This window comes from Fusarium oxysporum, chromosome 8 (assembly GCF_000149955.1).
Source record: "Fusarium oxysporum f. sp. lycopersici 4287 chromosome 8, whole genome shotgun sequence".
NCBI lineage: Eukaryota > Fungi > Ascomycota > Sordariomycetes > Hypocreales > Nectriaceae > Fusarium > Fusarium oxysporum.
The window spans coordinates 1,174,666-1,202,321 of NC_030993.1; the positions used below are offsets into that span (position 1 = coordinate 1,174,666).

At 49.3% G+C, this 27,656-nt stretch overlaps 9 protein-coding genes and 1 non-coding gene across 11 annotated transcripts; 5 read left to right on the plus strand and 5 right to left on the minus strand.

Annotated features, from left to right (window-relative positions):
* Nucleotides 1-1,202: 1,202 nt before the first annotated feature.
* Nucleotides 1,203-8,685, plus strand: FOXG_03051 (uncharacterized protein; the record flags this gene model as incomplete). The annotated part of the gene is made up of 10 exons (XM_018380560.1): nt 1,203-1,376; nt 1,439-1,495; nt 1,561-1,648; nt 1,705-1,770; nt 1,817-2,019; nt 2,075-2,315; nt 2,364-2,713; nt 2,761-6,043; nt 6,103-7,131; nt 7,181-8,685. The coding sequence occupies 10 exons, from the start codon at nt 1,203-1,205 to the stop codon at nt 8,683-8,685; spliced, it is 6,996 nt and encodes a 2,331-aa protein (XP_018236852.1).
* Nucleotides 8,686-9,249: 564 nt separating this feature from the next.
* On the minus strand, nt 9,250-9,331 carry FOXG_18463. Its single transcript has one exon. It is a non-coding gene; the product is annotated as a tRNA-Gly (tRNA).
* Nucleotides 9,312-11,698, minus strand: FOXG_03052 (uncharacterized protein). Its single transcript, XM_018380561.1, has 5 exons — nt 10,799-11,698; nt 10,708-10,753; nt 9,989-10,660; nt 9,672-9,936; nt 9,312-9,612 (listed from the first exon to the last, which is right to left on the minus strand). Exons 1-5 carry the CDS (start codon nt 11,081-11,083, stop codon nt 9,606-9,608), a joined length of 1,275 nt encoding a protein of 424 aa, XP_018236853.1. The 5' UTR covers nt 11,084-11,698; the 3' UTR covers nt 9,312-9,605.
* Nucleotides 11,699-11,864: 166 nt separating this feature from the next.
* Nucleotides 11,865-14,128, minus strand: FOXG_03053 (uncharacterized protein). The gene is made up of 3 exons (XM_018380562.1): nt 13,010-14,128; nt 12,754-12,958; nt 11,865-12,698 (listed from the first exon to the last, which is right to left on the minus strand). The coding sequence occupies exons 1-3, from the start codon at nt 13,695-13,697 to the stop codon at nt 12,233-12,235; spliced, it is 1,359 nt and encodes a 452-aa protein (XP_018236854.1). The 5' UTR covers nt 13,698-14,128; the 3' UTR covers nt 11,865-12,232.
* A 627-nt stretch (nt 14,129-14,755) lies between these two features.
* Nucleotides 14,756-16,557, plus strand: FOXG_03054 (uncharacterized protein). Of its 2 annotated transcripts, XM_018380564.1 has the most exons (3): nt 14,997-15,017; nt 15,069-15,341; nt 15,405-16,529. In XM_018380564.1, exons 2-3 carry the CDS (start codon nt 15,069-15,071, stop codon nt 16,257-16,259), a joined length of 1,128 nt encoding a protein of 375 aa, XP_018236856.1. In that variant the 5' UTR covers nt 14,997-15,017; the 3' UTR covers nt 16,260-16,529. The 2 variants fall into 2 exon arrangements, with proteins under 2 accessions (XP_018236855.1, XP_018236856.1); XM_018380563.1 differs by having other exon boundaries at nt 14,756-15,341; nt 15,405-16,557.
* Nucleotides 16,558-16,773: 216 nt separating this feature from the next.
* On the plus strand, nt 16,774-22,610 carry FOXG_03055 (uncharacterized protein). Its single transcript, XM_018380565.1, has 2 exons — nt 16,774-19,289; nt 19,346-22,610. The coding sequence occupies exons 1-2, from the start codon at nt 17,223-17,225 to the stop codon at nt 19,667-19,669; spliced, it is 2,391 nt and encodes a 796-aa protein (XP_018236857.1). The 5' UTR covers nt 16,774-17,222; the 3' UTR covers nt 19,670-22,610.
* Nucleotides 19,694-23,673, minus strand: FOXG_03056 (uncharacterized protein). Its single transcript, XM_018380566.1, has 3 exons — nt 23,179-23,673; nt 22,809-23,123; nt 19,694-22,748 (listed from the first exon to the last, which is right to left on the minus strand). Exon 3 carries the CDS (start codon nt 22,309-22,311, stop codon nt 19,867-19,869), a length of 2,445 nt encoding a protein of 814 aa, XP_018236858.1. The 5' UTR covers nt 22,312-22,748; nt 22,809-23,123; nt 23,179-23,673; the 3' UTR covers nt 19,694-19,866.
* A 544-nt stretch (nt 23,674-24,217) lies between these two features.
* On the minus strand, nt 24,218-27,394 carry FOXG_18464 (uncharacterized protein). The gene is made up of 2 exons (XM_018398544.1): nt 27,372-27,394; nt 24,218-27,309 (listed from the first exon to the last, which is right to left on the minus strand). Exon 2 carries the CDS (start codon nt 26,930-26,932, stop codon nt 26,441-26,443), a length of 492 nt encoding a protein of 163 aa, XP_018236859.1. The 5' UTR covers nt 26,933-27,309; nt 27,372-27,394; the 3' UTR covers nt 24,218-26,440.
* FOXG_18465 (uncharacterized protein) lies at nt 24,803-24,904 on the plus strand (the record flags this gene model as incomplete). Its single annotated transcript, XM_018398545.1, has 1 exon — nt 24,803-24,904. One exon carries the CDS (start codon nt 24,803-24,805, stop codon nt 24,902-24,904), a length of 102 nt encoding a protein of 33 aa, XP_018236860.1.
* On the plus strand, nt 26,753-27,368 carry FOXG_18466 (uncharacterized protein). Its single transcript, XM_018398546.1, has one exon. The coding sequence runs from the start codon at nt 26,941-26,943 to the stop codon at nt 27,241-27,243; it is 303 nt and encodes a 100-aa protein (XP_018236861.1). The 5' UTR covers nt 26,753-26,940; the 3' UTR covers nt 27,244-27,368.
* Nucleotides 27,395-27,656: the final 262 nt, after the last annotated feature.

Below are 27,656 nucleotides of genomic sequence, written 5' to 3' on the forward strand. Positions count from 1 at the left end.
GCCCTTCCTTACGACTTGTTGGCATTACTCCTGTTTTCATGTCTGTGCTTCGAAACCCAATGAACACTAAGCTAGTTCCAATGCCCGTGGATTTCAGGTGTCGCACTACACTCTTATAGATAAAGGTAATGTATAATTTGCTTCTTTGTCTTGAACATTCTATCTGGAACAATCCTTGACTATGCATCTAATCCGTTCCTTTCCCACATGCTGCTCTAGATATGCCCTGTTCAGCATCAGAACAAAGCTTGACAGGCAAGGCGGCGCGTCAAATAAATAGAACTTTGCGGAAAGGAGTATAAGGTTCATCTGAAAGGGCGGTAAAGCTTCTAGACCGATTTAAAAGAGGTACGATGCCTTCTAGACTTGACGGGATATTGCAGTAAGCCTCCATCCAGAGCAAGCTGCCGTCGACAGAAGATCCTGGCAATCAGTTTTCCCACCATCATAAGATTCTATACAAAGAACAGCAGGATGATCATCTTTGATCTAAGCTTTCCTGCAGTTCTTGGCATCAAGAAGATGCCTTCAAATGGTTCACACCGACTATAACACGGGCAGCCCTAAGCCATGGGGCGCAAAGCATCGATGACGGCATCGGCCCTATTTACTTCTTGAAACATAGTTCAACAAGGCGATTATATAGGCCCGGTTGCTACAGTTTGATCCATGGAAAGAGCCAAATATGAACTCCCGCCCCCTTTCTTTCATTCTGGCCACAAACACAAGGATAGATAATATCTAGTTATTATCACTAAAAGGATCTTTTGAACCTAATAATTCCCAGGTTCTTCTTTCTCTCTCATTGCTTCATTATCATCCGAGTGAAATTCTGATAAGACCTCAGTATCTGTCTGCCAGTGTTAAGTACCTACCTCGACTTCTCGCACCAACTCTAAACTCCTTACCGATTCTTGGCATTGCGGACACTGGCAATATATCCTCTATCACTGGCAGACCGACGGTCAGTGGTTCACTAGGGTATCCAGTTATTCTCATAGTCTTGAAATCTCAGAATCGACCTGCTGGAATTGTCTTTCCTTTCCTCTTCTTTACAAGAGCCACTTTTGCTACCAACGAAACCCTTACCGCTGCGTCCTATCTTGATTCATTCTGGATATTTCTGAAGGAAAGAGACGATAAAGTAATATTTTGCTGCCGTCTTGTTTTGCATTGACTTTCGGAGGTGTGCTTTGGGCGTCATGGAGAACGACATTGCCATCGTAGGCATTGGTCTGCGATTCCCTGGCGATGCCTCTTCCCCAGAAGAACTATGGAAAGTTCTGGAGCGTGGAGAGTCTCAGTGGTCTGAGTTCCCCAAGGACCGTCTCAACATCGACGGGTACTATCATCCCAGCAGTGATCGACAGGGTAGTGTAAGTGAACAACAACATACTTCTGGTCGAGATAACATGGCTGAATGATATGACTTGAGCAGATTTCTTTCCGTGGAGCTCATTTCATCAAGGGCAATTTTGCTTCTTTTGATGCTTCCGTAAGTTTTGGTCCTGTGGCTCGTAGTTGCTATAGTTACTCGGTTAACGTTGCTCTTTCCTCTAGTTCTTCTCGATTTCGGCGGAAGATGCCAAAGCTATCGATCCACAACAACGAATTCTCCTTGAAGCTTCATATGAGGCACTTGAAAATGGTTAGTCTATCAAGGTACCTAAGCTATGCTGGCCGAAACTGACGATGGAACTTTAGCGGGAATCCGCAAAGAAGATATCGATGGCAGCGATGCGGCTGTGTATGTCGGTTCTTTTGTCAAAGGTAAGTATATCTGATATTTGGTGAAATTCCTTGCTAATTCTGCTAGACTACGAGCAAGTCTGTCTCCGAGATCCGGATTGGCAGCCTCAGTACGCTGCTACTGGAAACGGCATTGCCATTATGGCAAATCGAATCTCGCACTTCTTCAACCTTCACGGCCCCAGCATGACTATTGATACAGGCTGCAGTGGCAGTCTTGTGTCTGTTCACCTTGCCTCACAGAGCCTTCGGGCAAAAGAGACGTCACTTGTAGGTGTAATATCCACCATTTTCAATTCGTGCGTGGATGCTGACGAGTTTGTAGGCGATTGCCGCTGGGGCTGGTATGATTCTTACGCCCAATACTATGATGCCTATGACAGCTCTAAATTTCCTAAGCCCTCATGGTAAATGCTTCACTTTCGACTCTCGAGCCAATGGTTATGGTAGAGGCGAGGGTATCGGTGTTGTTGTCATGAAGCGTTTATCAGATGCCATTCGCGATAACGATACAATTCGTGCAGTTATTCGAGCAACAAAAGTCAACCAGGACGGTCATACGACAGGTAGGGTGGTTACTATTTGCTTCATAGCAGCAATACTAATAGTCAAAGGCATTACCCTTCCCAGCAAGGAGGCCCAAGTCGCCAACATTAACTCTGTTTACGAGTCTGCCGGCCTTGACTTCAGTCAAACAGGTTATGTTGAGTGCCACGGCACGGGAACTAAAGCTGGAGATTGGCGCGAACTAAAAGCTATTTCAGAGTCACTTTGCACTGTTCGCGACATCGATAATCCCATTGTCGTCGGCTCGATCAAGCCCAACATTGGCCATCTCGAAGGCGCCGCCGGTGTAGCAGGCCTCATCAAGGGCGTTCTGACTCTAGAACATGCCAAAATCCCACCCAATATCAATTTCGAGAAGCCCAATCCTGACATTGACTTCAAAGAGTGGAAGGTCAAGGTTTGTAGGAGCATCTTACTGCACTCAACTATCGCTGACAGTCGTAGGTACCAACCGAACTACTCGACTGGCCTGTCTGTGGCTTACGCCGTGTCAGTGTCAACTGCTTCGGTTTCGGAGGCACAAACGCCCATGTTATCATGGACGAGGCGCCTCGTTATCTGTCAGCGCGTGGACTTAGGGGGAACCACAACTCTTTTGAGGCGATCACCTCTTCCCGCAGAACATCCAATACCAAGGCATCGTTCGAGCCTCAGCTTTTTGTCTTCTCGTCCCACGACAAATTGGGTGTGCGGCGCATTATGGAATCACACATCCCTTACTTGGAGTCACAGGGGGAAGACGACACAGCCTTTTTGCACAATTATGCCTACACACTTGGCTCTCGCCGATCCAACCTTGAATGGAAGCATGCCGTGGTCGCGAAGTCTCGAGAGGACCTGATCGTCAAACTTCAGAACATTGACGAATCCTTATTCAAAAGAACATCAAAGAACAAGCAGCCCAATATATGCTTTCTTTTTTGTGGCCAGGGCGCTCAATTTGCGCAGATGGGTAAAGATCTTCTCCCCTTCGAAGCGTTCCACGATGCATTGGAAGCCGGTTCTCGATACATGAAGAACAAACTCGCCAGTGAATTCGACCTCCTCGAGGAAATTCTCAAAGACGAGGCCGAGACTCGAATATCTGACTCAAGAATCTCGCAACCCGCGACTACAGCTATTCAGATGGCTCTCGTTGACCTCTTGGATTCATTTCATGTCGCTCCTAATTATGTCATTGGGCACTCCTCTGGGGAAATCGCAGCAGCGTACGCATCGGGTGCTCTCACCAAGGAAGAAGCTTGGGAGGTTGCTTATTATCGCGGACTCGTTGCTTCGTCCCTTGCCATTGAACACACTCGCACACAGGGCTCCATGATGGTGGTTGGCCTTTCCGTTCTTGATCTTGACGAAAGTTATGATGACAAGACGTACCCTTGCGAAGTTGCTTGTGTGAATGGTCCTCGGTCCCTGACATTATCTGGCAGGAAGGAAAATATCGAGGGTGCCTTCAGGGAACTTTCTGCGAAAGGTATCTTCTGTCGCATTCTTCCCGTCAAGGTTGCCTATCATTCCTCGGACATGCTTAAGATTGAGAAAGAGTACAAGTCTGCTTTGAGATTGATTAATCCGCGTCAGCACCGGAAATCGGTTACAATGTTCTCTTCCGTCACTGGAGAGGAAATTGACGGGCACGAGCTTAACAACAAGTACTGGACTTTGAACTTGGTGTCCCCTGTCGTGTTCATGTCAGCTATAAGCACTATGCTGCAGCTTCCGTCCGACAAGTCCCCAGATATCATTGTTGAGCTAAGCCCTAGTTCAACTCTGCGCTCGCCAGTTCTCGATATAATAACATTCTTTGGCTTTCCGACTCCGCCCAGATATAGCACTATCCTTGACCGAAAGGTCCATGGCGCAATGTCGCTCCTAGGTACTATGGCCGAGCTCTGGGAATGTGGGTGTAAATTCAGCATGGAAAAGGTTGTCACTCGAGGGTCCTATCAGATACCCCTTAAATCTCTAGCTGATCTTCCACCTTACCCGTGGAATCACACTAGATCTTATTGGCACGAGTCTCATCTTGGTGAAGCAACACGATTCAGAGAGTTTCCTCGTCAAGATCTGATCGGTGCTCCCACAGGTGATGCTATCTCCTTCGAACCTCGTTGGCGGGGTTTTCTCCGCATTGCCGAGAACCCCTGGATCCAAGACCATCAGATACAAAAGACGATCATCTACCCTGCTGCTGGTATGATCGCCATGGCCCTCCAAGGCGCCTACCAGGCCACCAAGGGCCAAGAGAACGTCCTTGGATATGAAATCATCAACATGCGTATCGAAAGAGCTATGATCGTACCAACCACAGCACATGGACTGGAAATGGCCATGAACTTCAAGAGTGTATCTTGCACGTCTGTTCACAGTTTGCAAGGTGCTGCTTTTGACTTTTGCATCTATTCGAAGCAATTGAAATCTTCTTGGGAACAGAACGCTACTGGCCGTATCGAGGTGCGATATATGCGTGGGCAATGGAAGATTGCCTTTCAGAAACATCGCGAAGAGTACGAGTTGCTCAAAGGGTCCTGCCTGGAACCAGTTGTACCTCGACAACTCTATGAGCTTCTTGACATTGTGGGTATGAATTATGGTTCTCTTTTTCAGAATATCATCCACATACGCAAGAGCAAGGGCGCGTGCGTCACCAAGATACGCATTCCTGACACGCGCTCCAAGATGCCTGCAAAGTTCGAGTATGATCATCTAATTCATCCTGCAACTCTAGATTCCATGTTTCAAACACCCTTCGCTATCGAGAGTGAACCTATGGTCCCATCTTTCATTGAGAGCATTTTTGTTTCGGCAAAGGTTTCCAGTGACATCAACAAGGAATTTGATGGTTACTCTACCGCCACTCGAGTTGGTGTTCGCGACGCAAGCGCAGATATCTCCATGGCCCAGTCTGGCTGGGAACAACCATCAGTTATAATCCGTGGTCTCCGTTTCACTGGCATCTCTGGATCATCCCGAGAAGGGGACGGGTTTCTTCCAAATAACCGCACTCTATGCACTCAGGTCTCGTGGATGGAAGACATCACTTGCTCAAGGACAGAAAATGTCGAGGATTTTGTCAAAAGGCTCGCACATAAGCTGCCAGGACTTTCTATTCTCCAAGTTGGCGGTACATCTGACACCACACAGAAGATTGTCAGTGCTTTGACCAGCCCCGAGGGCCAAAGACCTTGGCTTTCTCGTTACACTTTAGCTGAGGCTAGCCCTGACGACAGAATTTTTGATATTGCGTCCGTTTTTGCAGGAACTGCTGCCGAGCCTTTCATCGAGAAAAGACCTGTAGATGGTTCAGAGCCTCTCCCTGACTACGACCTGATTCTTGTTTGTTCTCGAAGTGAAATCGACATCGCCAAGCTCAGTTCTCACTTGAAACGCCCCGGCTATATCATGGAAAACTGCCCGGATGGAAACCCCGACCTCGATGAGACCATCTCACATGATTACAACGAAGTTGATGGTAAGAAAGTGGAGATCAAACTTCGGGTGAATCGCAAGAACCTAGCTGAAGATTGGCTATCTGTCCCCGATGTTGCCATCCTGCTGCCCGACAATCCTCCTTCAGAGACGCAATGGCTTGCGGGAAAGCTTATCATGGAGCGCCAATCTAGCGTGCAAATGCGCACCATGCAACTCAACGAAGTCTTAAGCGATCCCTCAAGACTGAAGAACAAGATCGTCATCTCTCTTCTCGACTTTTCAGCAGGATCCAATGCAGGTGCATGCGTCTACAACTGAACTGAGACAGAGTTCAACGCTTTCCATAGTGTTCATCAGGTAGTGAAGGGAATTCTCTGGATCTTCCCGCAGGCCCACATGGCCCGATGAATCCGAAAGGAGCTCCCGTCATCGCTCTTGCGCGCACACTCATGTCAGAAGAGCCCCTGAAAACATTTGTGACATTTGACTTGAGTATGAGCACACCTCTGAATTCCTCATCGGTTGTTCAAAATGTCAACAAGATCTTCCTTCAAGCATTCGTATCAGACCAAGGCTCTGGTCCACGTGAACTGGAGTATGCTGAGAGAAACGGCGTGATTTGCGTCCCCCGCCTCGTCCCTATTGGACCGCTGAATGATGTTGTTGAGAATGGCATTTCTAGCGAGGTCACCAAGGTATCATTCCACAGCTACCCACGTCATCTGAAGCTTCATGTCTCGCAACCCGGCCTCACAGATGATAGCTTGGTATTTACTGCTGGAACTAGATATGCTCCTCAGCCTGGGGAAGTTGAAGTTATATTCGAAAGCGCACCTCTCGACTTCATCGACTTGGAGACTGCCATGGGCAAAACCTTGGAATCTGAGGTTGGGTCTGAAATATGTGGCCGCATCGGCCGAATTGGCCGCAACGTTTCTGGATTCATGACGGGTGATCTTGTGAGCGGTCTTGTGACTAGTGGCTCCGTTCAAAGTAATGTCAACATAGACAGTCGCTTTGTGTCAAAGTGGTCATCTCGTCTTTCCTTTAGCCATTTCGTTAGAGCTTTTCATTGTTTTGATAAGGTTGGAAGACTTGGTCCAGGAAAGTCAGTTCTTATTCATGCTGGAGCAAGCGGAGTCGGGATGGCTGCTATTATAGTAGCCTTTGCACTCTCTGCCGAGGTGTTTGTGACCGTTATGGGACCAAATTCGGACAAACAACGAGCATTTCTGGAAGAGTCCGGCGTAAAGAAGGCAAACATTGTCCACGCCGACTCGGATCTCTTTACTACAGTTGTCTGTAATCGTTCGGGACACGGGGTTGATCTCGTCTACAACGCTACACAGAGACATATCGAAGACAATTTCAAGTGCGTTCGCCGAGGTATGTTCAGTTTTTCTCCTATAACTGCATATTCACTGACTTCTTACAGGAGGTATTGTCGTACAATTTTCCTGCAGATTGCCAAGTCCTCCACCTGTTCACGTTTTGTCTTCTGATGTTTCGCTCGTCAACTTTGACTTGCAAAATATGTTGAAGTATGATGCAGACTACGTGGCGGAGCTGGTTAATGAGCTCAGTAGACTGGTTGAGAGTAGCTCTGATGATTTGGGGAATGACCTACCACTTCCTGAGCCAATGATCAACATCGACATCAACAGGATCAAGGAAGCGTTCGGACTCATCGAGAAGAATCCCTTTTTTGGGCTCGTTTCTATCACCGGAGGCCCTGATGCCACGCCTCAGGTTGATATGGCTATCAAGAAGACTATCAAGCCGTTGCATCAAGCCTTGTCGGGTACTGATACCTACCTCCTTGCAGGCGGTTTGGGCGGCCTTGGTCGTAGTATCTGCGAATTATTGGTCAAAAATGGTGCTCGGCACATTGCCTTTCTATCACGGACCGGTACCTCTTCTGAAGCGTCTCAGCGCTTTTTTAAAGACCTCTGCGATAAAGGTATTGACTCTCGGGTATACAAGGCTGATCTCTGCGATGCCGAAGCTCTCACGAAGGTAATCAAGGAAGAGATATGTCAAGAAATGCCACCGATTAAGGGGGTCTTTCAGTGTGCCGCGACTATCAAAGATTCAATTTTCTCAAACATGGCATACTCTGACTGGACCAAGGCAATCAGACCAAAAACTGTCGGTTCAGATAATCTAGTTCGAGCGATATCGGCAAACTCAGAGGACCCCTTCTTCATCTTCCTTGCCAGCTCTGCGGGAGTTATTGGTAGCCGTGGCCAAGCCAACTACGCTGCAGGTAACTGTTTTGAAGATGCCCTCGCCCTCAACCTCCGCCTCGAGGGAAAGCACGCCGTGTCCATCGATCTCGGGCCTGTTCTCGGTGCAGGAATGCTTGCAGATGATGAGGAGATTCTTGATATTCTTCGAGCCAGTGGGTTCTATGGTATCCGTCACGAAGATTTTCTTACCATGATCACGCACGCGATCACTGCTGAGATTTCACCCGGAACTCCCATGCCTGGTCGCGTTATTATGGGCATTGGCTCTGGTGGTCTTGTTAGACAGAATCAACCAGCTGACCCATACTGGTCTCGTACTGCTCTCTATAGCTACCTCAACCTGGTTGACACCTCAAACCCCGACTTGAAAGTGGTTGATGCTTCAAATGACTTTGATTTGAAGTCCCTTCTTTCATGCTGCTCCAGCACAGATGTAGCTGCGGAGATAGTCACCACTGGTCTTTCTATCATGCTTGCCAAGGCGATGAACATGCTTCCTGAGGAAATTGACACTGGGAAGCCTCCCAATGTCTACGGCGTTGACTCACTGGTTGCCGTTGGTGTCCGAAACTGGGTCGTCACCAACTGCGGTGTCGAGGTCTCGGTCTTTGAAGTCTTGAGTGAAAGAACAGTGGCCGAGCTAGCCAGAGAGATTGCTAGACGAGGTGGGTTCGGAGACGAGGATAAATGAGCAATGTTGTAGGATTGGTAACAGAGGCAGTGGGGATTTTGAGTTTATATATGCTGAAGAAAGCTCTAGATTTCCTTTGCGTGATTTGAGAATGGGAAGCAACAGACGGGGAACTGGTTTTTGAGGGTTTAGACATAATATGCAGCGAGTCCTTTACAGTTTGTATTATAGTTGCATAACACACAAAGTTCTGGGCAATTCTTTGTTTAATTAGTCGTGGCCTTATGCTGTTATCGTTATAGGGCTAGAAGGTCAGAAGGCGAAGACTGCAATTATAAGCGACAGTTTGGGTGACTTTAAGATACATTTAGGTAACCTTATTCGACTTTACCTTAGAAGAGCCTTTAATTAGTTGTTTTTAGCATGCTGAGAGAAGATCATAACGGCGTCTTTTCACTCTGCGTCGAGGCAAGTGCGACCCCTGACCGCTGACCGAAGAAGTGATTGACTCATCAGCACCACCACAATCAGATTAATCCAAGCAAAACAGACATGGCGAAAAGAACCAAAAGATAATTCAAATAAAGGTATGACAAGGGGCTTCAAAAAGAGAAGAAAAAGAAATGCGTAATCTGGGAATCGAACCCAGGGCTCCCCGACGCTGCTCGAATGGCAACGGAGAATTTTACCACTAAACCAATTACGCCTTTGTATAAGAACTGGCTATTATTTGACTACATGAAAGCTACTCCAAAGTTGGTAATCCAACTATTCGCGGATTCCCGAGTCTATCATTCAGTACCAAACATTCGGGGATCCAGGCAGTCCCTCTTTACATCCCTTGACCTATATCATTCCTGTGCACTAATGTCTTTATCACCATCTCCTTCGTCGAAAATCGTTGCTGCTCAAACACGTCATTGCCATTCAAGGCTGCCAAACTGCCTCGATAATGCTCATCCTACATCCCTCAGGCCTGCTTACACCCTATAAAAGACATATCAGTATACACAACAGTCAGAGGCGAAGCGATTCGGGTGACTTACCTTGAAGACGAAGCGCTCATCGGCAGCCCTAAAGAGTTCTTCAACTCCTTTTCTGTCCGCTCTTGTGCATTCAACAAGGTCAACATCAACAGATCCATACTCCGCATGACTTTTTCATCCCAGTGGTTTTCAACCCCCGGCTCACGGAGACAATGGTCGTTGATGATGACACGCGCACCCGGTTTGAGAGCTGGGACTAAGTTTTTGAGGATCTTGACGGCATATGGGGTTGAGTAGTTATGAAGTATCCAGCGGAAGTAGTACACTTGGTTGCGTCAGCAAGGGGGAACTCAAGGAGTAAATTCTGTCAATCTCACCATCGGCATCCTTGACTGGCTGCTCAGTAAAGAAGTCATGGACCTGAAGAGATATGCGTTGAGCTACCTCTTCATCTGCGCATATCGGCTCTGGGGCGCTGCTGATTGTCTTTGCTAAATCTTGTACCACAAATTTCATTTTATCCCATTTCTTGGCAAGATCGACGCACACGAAGCCATGACTGCCACCGACGTCCACCAATGTGCCTTTGTTGTTATTGATTTCGGAAAAGTCGTAGTTATCGACGAGGTAGCGAACCTCATAGCCCTCGCCGCCTGTCAAGCTTGCCATAGCCGCTGCAAATCGCTTTCCTCTGGGAGGGTCTTTGCCGAATGTTGCAAACATTGGTTCTTTATCCACCGTCCCCCATGCATGGTTGAAGCCGGTCCGTGTGAGTGAGGTCGCTTCTGGGTCGGCACGAAGAGCTTCCAAGGTATGAGCCCCAGCTGGTAGGAAATCCTCTCCATTCAACCCTACCCAGGCTTGGAGACTGGCGTCCTGAGCAAGCATCTTTGACGCGGCAGTGTGTGCTATGAACCCTGATGCCGGCTCTTGGAAAATCTTATTTGTCATAGCATGACGAAGAGCGCGAGCCAGGTTTATGCGGTCCAGTCCAGTCTTGCTTTGGAGTTCCGCCAAAGCAATAGTTCCCTCCAGAGGTACGAGATTGGCTATGCAGGATTAGATATGAAGACAAAATCAGAATTGGCGGGCTCACGAATTCCATAGCTGTTCAGTATTTGGAGGCTCAAGGTGTCAAGATACTTTTTGTGTTAGTACTGAGGCCAATGCACAGGCGGCAGGCTTACACTCCATATACCCCATCTGACAGTTTCTCTGGGTCCCCGAACAAGAAGCTCGAGCTGTTTGGTTGCAGAGGAGATCTCCATGCGACTTCTCTGTATATCATCCGGCAACTTGGGGAGATCTCCAGGGGCATTGACATCGAAACCCAAGTCCTGAAGACCATTAGCCTTGAAATACCCATCGAGTTTTTCCGTCTCTTCAGTAATCTTCCTAGCTAGCTGCACCATGAGAGATGTGTCCAGGCTTTGCGGGCTTTGCGAATATGACGAAATGTGTGATTCAGCCATGTTGAACAAGTGAAATGGTCGTGCTCCCTAGTCCTTGTTGCAAAGCGACGTGGGGATGCGCGGTTTTATACATCATTGTTGTCCATCATGGTCCCAAATTGACTCTAGACCTTAGACTACCATCATGACCAATGCGGGTACAAACAAGGTAGCGAGGATCCGTGAGCTGTTCTGCTCAAGACATAGGCGGCATGAGCAAGTCTACCCACCCGCACCACCATCATTCCTCAAAGCGCCAGTGGAACATGTGGCAAGAGTGCGTAAAGCCCGAATTCCGCGCTGATTCCAAAGTCGTCATGATTGGTGTGTGTGTGCTGCAAGCTGTGATTTTAATCCCTGAAGGTCGAGTCGAGACATGACCTGAGAGCTCTACAGTACATCAGCTGCTGGGGTGCGTAGTTACGATAACACAGGTTTGGTTAGATTAAAAATATGTTCCTAGTTCTCCACAAGCTAGCCCGGAAGCTAAGAAGTATTGGTGCCGGTGGCACGAAGCTTGGCTGCATAAGTAAATCTACTACGAGCCGTCATCCTCCGTCGAAAACACCAAGCGTCTTTCGCGAAGCTTTTTGGTCGTGCAGTTTTGTTCGCTAATAATCGCACGTCTTGGCTGAATCTTTTCTCCTCTGGTATGCAAGCGGGACTTTGATCCAGTGTATGTCCCAAAAGAAGCGATTCCTTGTCGAAAGTCCCTTCTTCAGCGTTGATGAGGGCTGCTATCAAGGACCCTTCCGTCTCAGCGCACCATGGACCTTCCTTTCCACTTTTCAGTATGAGGCTCGTCCGGAGTATCTGTCCAACGGGCTGCATTTGCTGTGGATGATCAGTCTTTTCGGCCTCAGTTGTTGTGCAAGTTGATGTCCCTGTATGATGGCAAAGGTTGATTAATCAGATGTCGAGGCCAAATACCCAGCGCTAGCTCTCTTTTCCCAGTGAGACTTGGCCATAGACAGCCAAGACCATGACCGGTTCTATCGGGTAGATAGCATAGCGTCCGCCTCCATTCCATCTCGCATCTCTAGCGGCCACACGATACCATGCGACCCGTGGCAGCATCAGAATAGGGCTGTCGGCTTGGTACGTCCTTGTAAATTCTTTGAACGCGAAGCGACTTTGATTCGTTTGTGTGCTCTGATTCCGTTCGACGATTTAGTATGGCTTTTGCCCATAGACAATGTGCATAGGCATATACAAAAGGGCCGTATGGTCGCTATACGCCCTTCGCACATCGACAAGAAACACCTCAATCTGCTCGCGGCTCCAGCCCATGCCCCTTGACATGGGACCCAATGCGATTGCTTGTAAGCCATCCGTCAGTATAGTGCGCCAGTACAGTCCGACAGTCTTAAGCACTTGATTTTTGGGCCAAGTCCCAAGAGGCACATGGAATACCCGTTCCGTGACGTTCACGAAGCCAGCTGCCTGCATTTTCGTAGCCAGTTTACCTCCTGCTGCTGCGGGAAAGTCGACTCCAAGCTGTGCTAACCCCTCATTAATATATGTCCAATACTGTGCGACTGGGTGCTCGCGTGGCGGGACAGCGTCTCCTGTTCTTGCGTGGTGGGGGTAATGATGAATTTCTTGGAGCTCCATCCAGCCTCCAGGCTTGATATGCCTGACTTCGTGTAAGTACAATCCAAGGATCTGGCTCTAACAGAGTTGATACTTACTGGAGAGCATTACTAAAAAGTTGAGGCCAGTCTTTGATCCCCTGAACCGTGTGCCGAGAGTGTACATAGTCAAAATGATTCTGAGGATGAAGCCAAGGAGACTCAACATCATCAACCATGAAGTGAACATTGGGTGGCAACCATGTCGGTTGGATGGGTGATAAATCGATGCCTAGAACATGAGCACTGGGGTATTGTTCTCCCACTATTGTACTATTAGTTGCTGAGACGAAAATGAAAAGAGAATTGACCTTACTTTCGATTGCCCAGATTCCTGTGCCAGTTCCAATATCAAGTATGTTTTGCGGATTTTCGTCTATTGGCGCAAAATGTAACTTCTGACCCGAGAGAAGTCTCACCATTGCATGTTTCATGTCCTCCCTCTCTTGTTCTATGTCGTCGTTGGGGAAGTTGTAGGCACCGGCCCGGAAGCTATGGTAGCGACGACCATTCTCAAACATATAGTCCCGAACAGACGACCCGATGGATGTACTTGCAGTGCTCATATTGTCACTCCCGTATCCGGCATCGGATCCAGCATCGCCTATGGAACTGTATTCGTCACTATCGGCAACAATGTTGTCTTCGGCTTGAGCAAAAGCTTGTCGAGACATGGCTTCCTGCTCCGTAACCGATAGGCCTGGAAACATAGAGACACCATTGGGATGAGTAAGAGGAGACGTGATGGGTCGATGCTGGCTCTCAGTATCTGAGCTTGGGGAGCCTGGTGTACGACTAACTCCATACACGTCTTTGAAGATGTCGAAGGGTTTTACTGCTTGCGATGAGAGCTCAGTGCTGCCGTCAGGAATTCTCTGGCCGGCAATACCGGTTCCAGATGGAACTGATCGTTCGGAATCATTTGGCTTGCCATCGTGTTTCGTAGTGTCTCCTCGGGTAGAAGGCGGGAATGCCTGTGTCTGGCTGTGTGGTTCTGGGTCCATCTTATTCCAGAACGAATAAGAGCCGGGAGGAAGACGGATATAACCAAAGAGCAATAGGATGTTTGGTGTTGTTTGTGACTGCGAAAGCACAACTTCCAAGTGAGGTGAAATATACGCTATGACAATTGCAACACAGGGAGTGTTTTATGCCGATTCTCTCTGAATTTTGCCAAGAGGGGAGCAATTGGAGACGCGGTCGAAGTTGTTGGAGTGTTCCGATGACGAAGCAAGGTTGTTTTAGGGTCGGCCAAGGCAAGTTTTGTAGGGTGATCTGAATACAGGGGACTCCCTTTGAAATTTGAATACAGTAATTGAATCAAACGGGGATCTTGCTTTCAAGGCCACATCAACAAGATGAGCGAGGACAGATCCAAGGTGATGGAATCAAGCACAGTAGCATCTGTAGATGGAGAAGGGAGACTTTACGAGGCGCCTCGTGCAATGGATAAAGGCAGGTAGGTTGACTTACATTGAGCTTGTGGGGCTGCGTGTGGCAGGTGGTAGCGTTGGTTTCTTGACCCAAGCGCCAGTGAAGTTTTCCACACGGCGATCCATGTATTACACTAATAAATCAAGGCGCGGCATAGATCGTGCCAAGAGGTCGGGTGGCAGATTACCGCCATGCCGATTAGAAGTATAAACGAGAGACTGTTCCAGCCAGGCGCCCCTTAGTACGGAACTCTATCATTTGGCTCTGTACTACCAGTGAACTACGCTGGCGATAGAAGTTCTAGCCGTCACAAACAAGCAGGAGGGCACAGGGAGAAATATGCACTTGGGTAAATTCGGAGAATCTGAACAAAGAACATGACTTGGTAAGTTCGAGGGGGTTTCCAAGTAGCCTAAAGCACCTAACCATGAATGAGCATTGTTAGCCATGGATCTATTGCCAACCTTGGTAACTAAAAGCAAGCAAACTAACGGATCCCAACCAACGACAGCGCACCTACGGTACTATGCCTGGGGGCAACGAACGTAGTGCGACAAATGAGCGAAACCGCTCATAAATGATACGTCAGAACGAATTTCTATTCGGGGTCGGGGTGCAGGACTGCTCCGTGACAAGTGGTCCGAGGGATAACATCGTGATAAGATGGCCTTCCGGCTTATAAAATGGAAATAATATTTAATACTCCGTAGTAGATATCCAATTGCCAATAATAGTGCTACAGTTGTGTGCCAGGGCCGCCAGGGTAGGCTTGGCAAGCTGCTAATTTGTGTCCACTTTGGGAGAGGCTTCACACAATACCTACCACCCATAGCTAACTCAATTCTATGCTAACAGTATAACGTCATCCATATCGAACCGAGGCACTTGTTGTGAGTGATCTCTCGGTAGGTCGAGAGTTCGGGCTGCCATTAACCCTCAAGATGCCCCAATCCAGGTTCGTTCATTGTTTTGGAAGCCCATCTTTCAATCCAGATGAACTCATTCAGGATGCCGACCGTCAGAGAGAGGCTTTGAACCACCTGTTGAAGAATGATCTCTTCAACGCCAGTCGGGTACTCTTTCAACTCCCTGACCCGGATCCCTATACATACCATGCCGTGGCAAGTGTGAAACTTGCCCAAGTCCAGTCAGTAGTCAACCTTGGAGGTGTCAATGGTTTACACGCGTGGTATCGCAATGAAGATGGCTCACCTGTAAGAACTTACCTATGGGCAATGTCCGAGGAGCAAGAATTTGTGAAACTAACATGCAAGTAGAGAGAACCACCTCCTCAAGCTGACATTGAAGCATACACCTCTATCTTCAGGCCATCAACAGCTACTGCTGCATTTCTTAAGAATCTAGGAACAAATGCTAAGAAAGACTCCATAAGGCGTGAAGTCGCAGCCAACCTTGAGAGCAAGCGGTATCTGCACCCTGGGCTTGTGACGAAACTCACTATCCCCAAGAGCAAAAAACCACCCAGCGCAAATCCCTATCTCGATTTCTGGATGTGGTCATGTCACTCTCTTGAATGGTGCGGCCCTTGCCTGGCATCAGAACGTGTTCCAATGTCCCATCATGTTCTTCCAATTTTCATGCATCACTTTGGCTGCGCAACACCAACTCACGAGAGCCTGGCTATCCTGAAAATTCTGTCTGACGGGCGCCCGATTGTCGATATCGGTTCTGGCAATGGTTATTGGTCCTATATGCTCCGTCGCTACGGCCTCACAGTGCATGCGGTGGATAACATGCAGAGCGAGTGGAGAGTCAACTGGGTCAACGACACAGTCATATCGGACGGCGTGAAGTGGCTACGCAAGAATTCGAATGGTGAAGGCATGGTTCTCTTGCTTGTGTATCCTGTTGTTGGTGGAGGCATTGGCGGCGGCACTGAGGGAGGATTTACGCGGAACCTGGTGTCTGCCTTTGGCGGCGACACTATCGCAGTTGTGGGTACGCAGAATCGAAACGGTTACACAGGATTCAAGGGAGTCACCATGGATGAGTTTATGGCGAAGGAGCATGAGGACTGGACTATGGTAGTAAAGGTAGCGTTGCCATCCTTTCCTGGGAAGGATGAAGCGTTATATGTCTTCCAGCGAGGCGAACGAGTGCCGCAAGAATAGATTCAGATGATTGCAGATGATTTGGAGGCCATGATAGGAAGTTTCTCAAGACAAATGCCTCTACTCAGCAGGGGTTTCGGCCCATGGTTCTGGCTTATTGACCAGAAACGGGCAGTGGGCAACCTCCATACCCTACCACTGGGCTTTATAAAAGGGCCTCTACCATCAAACATAAAACTCATCGTCCCTATGCAGAGAACACAACGTCAAACCATTCAACTTTCTTACCCTGCCTCGCAATGGTCAACTGAATAGGTAATCAATATAACGTATATTTGATTCATCCAATCCAATGCAGTCACATCATGTTTCGTCCTCATTCTCACCTGCATCAGCCCCGCAAGGATGGGACAATATGTTGTTCTCAGCCTCTGCGACAGCCACCACCAAACCCCAGCAAGCGGCACGGTGAACGCTCTTAGCGCTCGGGGTCCCCCGATCTCCCTCCGTTGAGCCCCTCAACAGCTGTTTAACTGGTCTGCCCTGTGGGCATTTCTTTCGCTTCCCTGTGTAACCCATGTCCTTCTGGCCCTATGACGATCTCTCTGGCTCTCTTCCTCCACTAATAAGAGAATATTCTAAGAGCTCCAGCTCCAAGCACAGCAGGAGTAGGTACCGTAGCTGCGTATGTTGCTGCAGGTCAGGTCTCATTCAGCCCCTCCATTCTCTCGGTCCGCCCGCCATTGACGCACTAGGCGGCGTGTGACCATTTAATAAATGTTGAGTTTACTGCTCAATTGGGCATCTTCTCTCGAACCTATCCATTTCTTCATAATAAGTGCCTCTCCTCATCCCCGAACTCTTGCTACTCAGTTTGCCTCGCTACTGAAAACCTCTCTCAGTTGGCGCCCCTCTTGACCCAAGACTGGGACCCTTGCCTGCAAACCAAAGATCCCCGCTTCTATTTCAACAGCTGAGCTCTTTGGCTCTCCAGAACAAAAACAGAACACAGAAACTGAGACCATGTCTCTCAAGCCTGATGACCGGTCCCGCAAGGATCGTTCTCGTTCTCGCTCTCGTGACCGCCGTTCAAAGAGTGATGTCGCACCTGAGCGCCCTTCCTACAACGATAATCGCGAACCAAGTTACATCTATCCAGAGGATGATCTCAATGATCGCTATAGTCGCCCAGGCGCACCGCAAGCAAGCGGCGCTCTACCGTATCCTGAAGAGGGAGGCATCTATCCTGTGATTCCCGGAAACCCATCTCAGTACAGCTACGACTCTCAGCCGCCCACTTATCGAACTGCTTCTCCGCCAAGAGACTCGCCATACCGTTCCTCGCACGACAGGGTCGACAGCAGCCTTCCAGGAGCCTTCCCAGATGACCGCCGCCGCGAGAAAGATAGGGACCCATACATTCAAAATGCAGAGCCTCGTGCTAAAGAAGACGAAGACAAATTTAGCTTCCTGCCACAGAAGTACATGCGCAAGCTCACTGGATCTTCAGGCAACGACAAGGAGAGGGACAAGGATGACGATGGCTTGGCCTACGGAAAGCCTCCCGTGCCTGTGCGACCTAAAGACTCTTCGGACTTGGCTTATGGAAAGGCCACCGGAGCTCCGTCAACTGCTAGCCAGGTTATGACTACATATAACCCTCCCCCAGGTTCTGAAGACCCGTACTATGCGCAACAACCACCCTACGGATATTCTCATCGAGAACCTGCAAGTCCGTCCCTTGGCCAGTATGGTTCACGCAAGACAAGGGAAGATGCACGGTACGACGACACCTACGGCTCGGGTGCCAACATCATGACCGCTGAGCCTCGAAGCCGCGACGATGAGAAACACCGTGACCGACGCAGGGACAGGTCTTCCGGTCCCCGAGGTAGCTCAGACCGCTTGACTGTCGACTCAAGCAGTCGGAAGCGCGAGAAGTCACGCGACAGATCACGATCTCGCCGGAGAGATAAGTCGCCTTCACGAGATACTCTGGGAGTAGACAAACACCACAGGCATAGATCACGATCAAGGGACGGTCACAGATCGCGGTCTAGGGATAAGCACCGTAGCCGAAAAGACAAGTCCCCTCAGCCCCCCAGTGAGAGAATGTCAGGTCTCAGCATCAACACTGGGCTGACTGTGGGAGGCTTGGCCGCCGGCGGACTGGCTGGTGCATCTCTAGCCAATGCGCCTCCGTCGCCCATGCTCGAGTCATACTATGGTACTTATCAGGACTGTTCGCCTATGCCGTCTCCTCTACTGCTCGCCTCAAAACACCCAAGTGATGACAATAAAGCTCTTGAGGCGCTCTCTCCATTGGGTTCTGATAATGAGGGCGATAGCAGACGCCGTAGCCGACGTGCCCGCTTCCATGACTCCGAAGATATCACCACTCAACTTGCACAGGCCCTCAAGGGGAGCCGCCGTCCCGATACCGAGCCACTCATTGAAATCCTACCAAGCTTGACGCATGATCAAGTGATGAAGCTTCGTGCGGACTACAAGGCACTTGTCAAGACGGGTTCTGAGCGCAAAGGCGTGAACATCGCCAAGCATATTCGTGCTCGTCTCAAAGATGAAGATCCGCTGTTGATGAAGGCCTGCTACTCCGTTGCTCTCGGCATGTGGGAGAGCGAGGCATACTGGGCCAATTTCTGGTACCAGGGCGACAAGACTCGCAGGGAGCTTCTCATTGAGTCTCTTATGGGACGCACCAACGGCGAAATACGTTACATTAAGGATGCATTCACGGATAAGAAATATGACAACAGCCTCGTCAAGTGTATGAAGGAAGAACTCAAGGAAGACAAGTTCAAAAAAGCTGTTCTCCTTGTTTTAGAAGAGCGACGCATGGAGGAATACGATCATTATGGTCGACTTGTGCCAATTGACTATGCTCTTGTTGACCAGGACGTCGCTGACTTGCGTCGATCTGTGAGGTCTGAAAAGGGTGGCGAGACGGCGATGATCAACATCATCATACTTCGAAGCGACTCTCATCTACGCGCCATTCTGCAGGAATATGAGCGACAGCATCGCTCCAACTTTGCTCGCGACGCTCTCAAGAAGAGCGGAAATCTTGTGGTAAGGCCTAGCCTTTTCCCCCTTGCAATTGATGAATTAATACTAACATTGTCCAGGGTGAACTCTTAGCCCACATCCTCAACGGTGTTATCAATCGTCCTGTTCGTGATGCCCTCCTCATCCATCATGCCACCTCAGCGTCTCGTAAAGATGGCCTTCGCCGTGAGCTACTCATCTCGCGTCTCGTTCGATACCACTGGGATCCACACCACATGCGCGCTGTGAAGCAAGCCTTCCGGGAGCGCTACGGCAGGGGTATGAGAGACGCCGTTCGCGATGCGACGAGCGGTGAATGGGGCGAGTTCTGTGGTGAATTGTGCATTGCACGTATGCCTGACGACGTCAGAAAATTTGACAAGGTCAGCTATAGCGTGAGATGAGCAGATTATGATTTATGATTACATGAATAATATAAGGAATTGGGTGTGGCATGGAAGAGCTGCGTATCTTTTGCAGCACTTGGATCATGGCGATACGTTACTGGGTTTTCATTCGGTTATAGAAATAGCACTCTATATGTACTTCAACCTCAACTCATTTCTTCAACTTGATGCTAACATCAAAGTTTGTTCACTGCTTATGATCTCTTTGATCCTTTGCCTCCTCTTCCGCCCTTCCCTTTTCCTCCTGCACCCTTCTTGCTACCACCTCCGCCTCCAGCAGCATTTCCACCAGTACCACCCGCCATCATGACCCTCACTTTACCGACCGGTACGACGTTGAATGTCTCTTCGGGCTTGAGCGCCTTGATAAGCTCAACTTCACGCGGCCACATCCTTTCAGTGTCACGAGCGGTTTCGTCAACAACACCCTTCTTAGTAGAAGCTGCCTTCCAACGATCGAGAACCTCTTTAACTGCTTTGCCCTTCTTGGTCGCACCGGGCTGCAACTTCGCTTTGTACTTGTAGCGTCCGAGAGCGTTCCAAGGGGCACAAACAGGGATGATCTCAAGGATCTCATCTCCGGGAAGAGGCGTACCAACAATGGAGTCAAGCACAGTCATCTGGCTGGCTTCGTCCTCATCAAGAATATCAACGCCTTCCTCCATCATAACACGTCGAATCTCCTCGTGTTCGGCAGTCTCTTTCTGCTCTCGTTGGTGCTGCGCACGACGTCGCTCTTTAGCAGCAGCGAGCTCGAGCTCACGGTCCGCCTTAACTTTTGCCTCGGCTTCAGCCTTCTTTTGTCCAACTGTTGCTCCGATCAAAGCTTCTGCGGCAGCTCGATCTTCCTCATCTTGATGCTTATACTTTGAGGCGATCTTCTTCGCCTTGCCCTTCTGGCCTCGCTTGGGGGGGCCTTTCTTCGAAGAGCTGGGGCCGTTGTTCTTCGGCCTTGTGTCAACTGGCTTGCCAGCTGTCTCGTCATCCGGTCTAGCTGACTCGTCATCTTCGCCCTCTTCTGCTTCTCCTCCCACTGCTTCATTTTCATCTAGTTCCGCCACTTCTTGGCTATGAGACTCGTCGGCTGTGTCATCCGAGATCTTGAGATCAGACAAGCCTTCTTCAGCCTTTTCAACCTCGTCGTTGCGGTCTTCATCCTTACCGAAAGCCTGAAGTGGGTTGTCACGTGACTCTTGGTCTTGTTGTTCATCTTCGGATTCATTGTCAGATGGTTCGGCTGATTGTTCTCCTTCAAGTTCGTTCAGATCGCCTGCCCTGTCTGCTGGTTGCGACGTCGCTACTGCCGAAGCTTCATCGCCACCGGTAGAGTTGGCATCGTGTAGACGATGCTTCACATGCTTAGCTTTGCTCTCCTCGCTGATCTTAAATGCAACACCTAGACCGAGTAGAAGTTGAGCTGGAGGCAGAAAATTCTTCTTTCCCCGGATCATGAAACTTCCTGCCGGTAGAAATTCGCCTGTCGGTGCAGATTTGGAAACTTGATCAGCGTTTACCCACCATGCAGACATGCCCGCTTTCGAGTCCCAAGCATTCGACGAACACACGGCGAGTGATCCGGCTTGAGACAGTGTCGCTGGGGGAATGGGCGCATCAGGGGTTTTTGGATTGTTCTTGATAATAACGCTCGATGCCCCATGCAGATCTGCGTGGCAGTATACATCGCCTTTCCGGAGATATTTCTTGTAGATCATCTCATTTTGCTGGGCATCTTTGCCTCCGATCACAAGATATCCGTCGGATGAGATAAACCAAACGAATTTCTCAAACCACATTGGTTTGCGGATTGGTTGAAGCAGTGCCTTTTCCTGCTTCAGCCCTTTTTTGAGATCCTCGGTGATTTTTTGCTCTGCATTCTTCAGAGCTCTTGAGGCCTGTTGCTGGGTCTTTTCTTCCTTTACGGCCGCCGTCTTCCGCTGGTCAAAATACTCTCGAGCATTGCTCCAAGGGCTAAGTCCAAGGTTGATTTCCACACTTAGGGCTTTATTGGCCTGTTTTCCCTTTGCTGCCGATGTACTTTCATCGTCACCAAGCGCGCTGTCGTCGTCGTCCGTTTCGTAAGGGTCGTCTTCCTCTGGCTCAAATTCTTCCTCGGCCAGCTCAAGCGTGATGAGATTCTCGGCAAGGTTTAGAGGGAGCTTGATAATCTCAGCAACGGGGTTGTGCCGTTTTTTCTCGCGTTCCACCAATTTGCCGACATCTACCCAATCCATTCCTTGGCTGAGTAAGCCATTGACAGCATCCATAGCTTCTTGAACTCGTTCAGCGTTCGCTTCAATGGCGGCGGCTTTGCGAAAGTTGAGGGCCTGGGCCTCTTGAAGCCCTTCGATTCGTTTGCTCTGTTCATTTCGCGCGGCCTCCAACTTGCGCTTCGCAGCCGCTTCTCGCTCGCTTAGTCGGGACTCCAGTCTCTGGCCCTCTAAAGATGAGAAAAATTCGTCAACTGTCTCATTGTATCCTGTGAATTCAAGGACCTCAATGGTGGGATCCTTTTTGAGTTTGTAGGGGACAAACGGATGAAAATCTTCGTATAGAAGATTGTCACGCTGCGTCTTGGATTCGTCACTAGCCTCTGCTCCCTCTGTTCCTTCCCTTGCTTCGCGAATATGTAGCCGGTGCATGCTTCTGAGCTGGTGAGCTCTTCCACACTTTGTCTGGCCTCTTGAAGTGACTTAACCAAATCAGCCAGCAGCGTTTCATTGGCCAGTATTTCATCAGGCTTGATAGTGGTGTCGAAATTATTTGTGTGCAGCCAGTGGTCCACAAGCACTGGAGGCAATTCTGTAATTGATACAGCCAAACTCTTTCTCAGATCACCACCAGGCTTACCCTTCTGCTTCTTCGATGATGCAGTAGCGGTAGCTGCTTTTTCCACGGCAGTCCTTAGGGCATCTTGTACCCTTTCTCTTGTCAAAGGAGGTATTCCGCCAAAGTTCTGCCTGTTCTCCAGGGAATATTGTAGGCCGACTCGCTGAGGTTCTTGACCTTCACCTTCTGAAACGGTTCTTGCGAGGGCAAGGATCTTCAAGTCGGCATCCGCGAGAATAATGTTACCACTCTAAGAAATAAAGGTCAGTGGCTCAAAGTCTTTTTCTGGATCGCGTGACAAATGACATACAGCAAAAAACTCCAAGAACAATCTGTATTGGCCATCACTGAACTCGAATTCGAGGACTCGATCGGTGCCCACTTGTCTAACTGACGTCAACCGTCTGGTCTTGAGAAACTTTCTTAGACGTGCAACAAAAGCGGAAGGGGCCGCAGCAGTTGTACGCGCGAATTTCGTCAAGTGGCAGCGGAAGCCCGTGTCGATGACAAGCTGCTTTTTGTTGTCTGGTTTCGCAAACTTGAGCAGGAGAATCTTGGACGAAAGGTCGTATACGTTGGAGAGTCGAAGAGTCACCAGCCGTTCCTGGAGCTCATGCGCAATGATCTTCGTTCAACAATTAGGATAGGGTTCAAGGTAGTGGCTTTGGTAAAAGACCTACTTTGACATCCAAAGAAGAGAATCTTTGCTTCATTTTCAAGTGCTTCACTCAAAACAGCGTTATACAATTATGAAAATCTCAAGCTATACTAGCGACATCGTCATCGCAGGCAACTTGGTTGTCGTGGGGTACCTAAGGTAGGTAGGTAGTTGGAGGGGCACGATGCTGACATCATCCAGGTGCCACGTGACTGGATTTCATCATACCAATCCATTGTACAGACCACCAAGGCACTCAACAAAGATCTTGCCATTGAAGCTTGATCTTACAAGCAGGAACGAATCTGTCAGGTCAGCGTACCACGCTCCTCGTTCCGAATGGCTTTGACTCCTTAGGTGCTTCAAACACCTCGGACCAGATTAGATCCAGATAACGACAGTCCTTCCACAAATGTGGCTACTGCCAGACTCATGAGGAGGTGAGAGAAGCTTCAGTGATTTGTAGGAAACACGAAAATCGGTTGTTGCCCGTATGAGAATCTCATCTAATCCACAGAATAAATGCACTGGACTGTCTTGCTAAATAAGTCATATCGTGTTATCCAGAAGTTAAGGTAACATTCATACATATTGTAGCAGACAGTTGGGAATTTCCTGGTTCTTGGAGATAATATTGGAGCCCTGGGAAATCTACGGGATATGCGGAGGACATGATCTGAAAATGCGCATCAGACTTGCATTAGCACCCTCATCGGGGTTCTGATAACACGCGTAACGCATCTTGTAATGCCCGCCCAAGATGTCACGTAATGTACGTGTTACCCCAGATTTGTCTCAGAAAACGGCTTCGGCACAACACAAGCCTCCACGAACTCAGCCGCGGATTTTGACAGGAGGATACACGTGAGAATCCAGCAGATGCCGTTGGGCCGAGGAACTCTGTCCAGTTTGTTGACTCTGTGTAAAACTTCAAATCAACGACCCATCCAATGCAACATCAAAGCCGTTCGCGAATCGCGTTTCGCACGGGTACAAATCTCGAACCGCGGCTGGGACCTGACGCCAGAGGCTAGTGGTGGCCTGAGATTATTAGACCCAGGTCACAAATTAACAACTCAAATAAGGATCCATTGTCAGCAAATTACTACTGCTTTCCAGTTGTCACAGCAACCAAAAGCCGAGACCGCACCAAGGCTTGGCGTATTTCAATGGCAGTGCTTCTGGGCACTAGTTTGTTGATCTATTGATAGCGAGAATCTACTTACGATGAGAACACATGGGTGCGCTGTAATGGAAGAGCATGCGATCAATTGGACGGAGTCAGACGTCAATGGCTACAGTTACAATGCATTGAATGCAGTAAAAGCAAAACTTCCTGCAGCTAACGAACGACGTGATGAGCCGGCAGGATTTCAAATACGGGATCGTTCATGATAGGCCCAAGTAGCTCTAGGTACTTGAGCCTCTGAAACTGACGAAGGCAAGGAGGCCAACCAAAGCGATGCCATGCCTAGCCTGCTCAGCTCGACACCATCAACGCCAGTTTCTGAGGCCAAACCGTTACCGAGGCAAGGTTAGGAACACGCTGACTTTACAGTAATTCGCATCATGACGTTTGGGGAGCGACCACTGAACAGCACTTGCACTGATTAATGCATTTGCATAAAACGATGCTTCAAGGTCCAATGGTTGGCTTCCACGATAGCAATGGCAGGCTCATTACGACTGATTTCATGCCTGATCAGCCGCTGGTGCTGCAGGTGAATAAAGCTGGTGCGCCGGTTTGAACCATTCGAAAGTTACTTAAATTGGGGAGGTTGGGATTTCACATGGCAGCCAATGGGAGAAAGGTTGCAACTTGCATGAGCCCCTCAAACAGTCGTTGCGGCGTTGCCCAACTAGGTATCTATCACTGAGGTCTGAGGACTTGGTTCCGTTTCGCGCTTGTCACCCTTTCTCCGGCCAATCTTGATCGAATACATGAAATGCGTAGTGCAGTTCGGCACTTTCAGAATGGGCAGTCCTTATCATCTTTCAAGTTTCGTCAATCAGACAGACAGCCATGTGGTGAAATGATAAAATGAGTGGTTGGGGATACTGTGTGGTAGCGCTCAAAGTACCTGGATGCTGGTCCCCGCCCCCTGATTAAACATGGTGCTTATGTGGCGTTCAAGAGGGATTGTCACTGGACAGTCTTTGTTTTGTTGTTTTGTTAACAACGCAGGCTCTTCCAATTGCCAGGAACGGAGCACTGGTGCGGGTAGACGGGGAGAACTTTAGATGAATTTGAAGGCAGGGGAAGATCTTCGACCCCAGGCTTTTGAAATGACGGGATGCCGCTCATTACGGTCACCCAGGTTCAATGGATGCGGAGCGGTGACGGATGCGATGTCTCATCTCTCGTATTTGGGGTTGTGTTCCACTTTCTATTACTGTTGATGTTAGGAGTTGGCAGTTGGGAGCCATGAAAGCATGGGCCCTTCGGATACGTGCAAGGACGAGAGGAGATCGGAGCTGGAAGAGGAATTGCGTGGAACAGGATGGGCGGATAGCTGTGCAACCTGTGCTGACGACGCGGACAGCTAGGTAGCTGGCCTCTTCGTGACTGGCTGAAGCTGAGGTCAGACTAGGTCGGATAAGGCAAAGAGCTTCGAGAGCTTCGATGGCTGGCTGAATGTCTCTGGCTGAGACGCAGGAGGAAGGGATAAAAGTGGCACTCCGCAGCCAAGACGGGGCTGCAATAATCATAGTGAGTGGGTGGGACTACCACATACGGGGATTAGGTCTTGGGCCTATACTTGATTTGGTAAGAGGTAAATAGAACGACATAGTAACCCCCTGGCAAGTAAACAAGACGAGTGGTAAACAAGCAATCGGCGACAACAACCCAGAGACAATCGACACGCCCATGGGGGTGAGAGAGAGAGGTAAAACGATGGAGAGGGCAAAGTGCGTGAGAAAGGGCTGGGACAGAACAGGACAGAACGGATCAACAGGACACAGCGCTGCCGAGGGAGCAACACAACGCTCAGTTTGGCACAAGTCGTCCAATCCTGCCCCCGTCTTCAAAAGCCCAGTTTCGTTCTGCGTCCTGTTCGGTCCCTCTTCTCCTCCTACTCCCTCCAATTATCGCCATCCACATCAACATCGTCAAAACAAAACCTCACCCAGACAAGAAGAAAAGAACGACTGAAGGCCCTCGCTCGCCATCTACCGATTCTTTTCCATTCTCTTCGACTTTTGTTTCTAGGAACAAGAGCCAGAGAACTTCTTGTCTTCCTTTCGAGTTTCGGAAGGTTGTATGAGAAGCTTCTCTCGCGCCATCAAAAGTCGCAAATCTGGACTTTGAGGCTCGCGTCCCCGTTCCCTTTAGCATCTTCCCATCGACATATCGGGAATCCGAATCCCATACCCAGACCGTTACCGAAACAAAAACCCACGAAGAGGTTGAGATCAAACCCCAACAGCCCCAAGCCGGACGGGAAGGTCAATACTCTTCTGTCTCTGTCACCGCCGAACAGGTTCCTCCTCGCGGAGAGCAACGCTTTAGCGAAGAAGAGGTCCGTATTACGCGTGAAGAAGAACGTTACCGCCGTCCCGGTGTCCAAAAATTCGAACACGAAGAAGAGCACTTTACTATCCGTGAAGACTCGCGACGGTATGTCCGATTTTACAACTTCCTTGGCCCCCTGGTTTTGATATTGCCCATTTTCTACCTGTTTGCCGACCGTGCGAGGCGAGTCCGCAATTGCCTGCGAAATCATTGCTCTCCAGGTCAGCAGTTCTCTCTCCTCCAAGTTGATCAGATGGAACATGTCAAAGCATGTCTTCTATCACTTGTGACGGTAGCAATTGCCGTTCCCCCCTGAGCATTTCCTCCGCAGTCCGATTTTCACTTTCGCTTTCCTCAACTCGGCTGGCCACAACCCACTCAACACAGGCGCTTCGGCCCCTTGAGTCCCCCCAGCCATCTCAATTTATCACATCACATCTCACCACACACCGTCTCACATCACACCCCTACCCATGTACGCTACCGCGCCAACCACCTCAGCTTGGCTGGGTACCCAATTTGCTTTTGCTTCACATCCCCGGTCCACTAGTGCGCTTAAGCCTTCTGGCCTGAGCAAGGCGGTGGAGCTACCTCAGGGGCCGCCCGCCTCCCGTTGCCATATGATACGCAAGCGAGATACTATAGACATCCATCAGCTAACCCAGACAAATCCAGACCTGAACCTCCCTCTCAATACCAACCCTCTCAGTACCAACCACCCTCCCAATACCAAACCTGAAACAGAACAAGTAAGGCCCGGCAGTCCCGGTTCCACACAAAGAGATGTCGCAGGCATTCTCGGTCATGCGGACTAATCGGTAAGGCCGTAACGCCTTGAGAGAGGAGAAAGCCCCACAATAGAATGGCGAAGTTCATGGTAGGAAGATGTATATGTCCGAGCAAGCAGATGCGCAAGCAGGTTCAGGACGTATAAAGTGAGTGTGGAGATTGCTGAGTGTTGAGTCTCTTCCGAATTTGTCAGTATG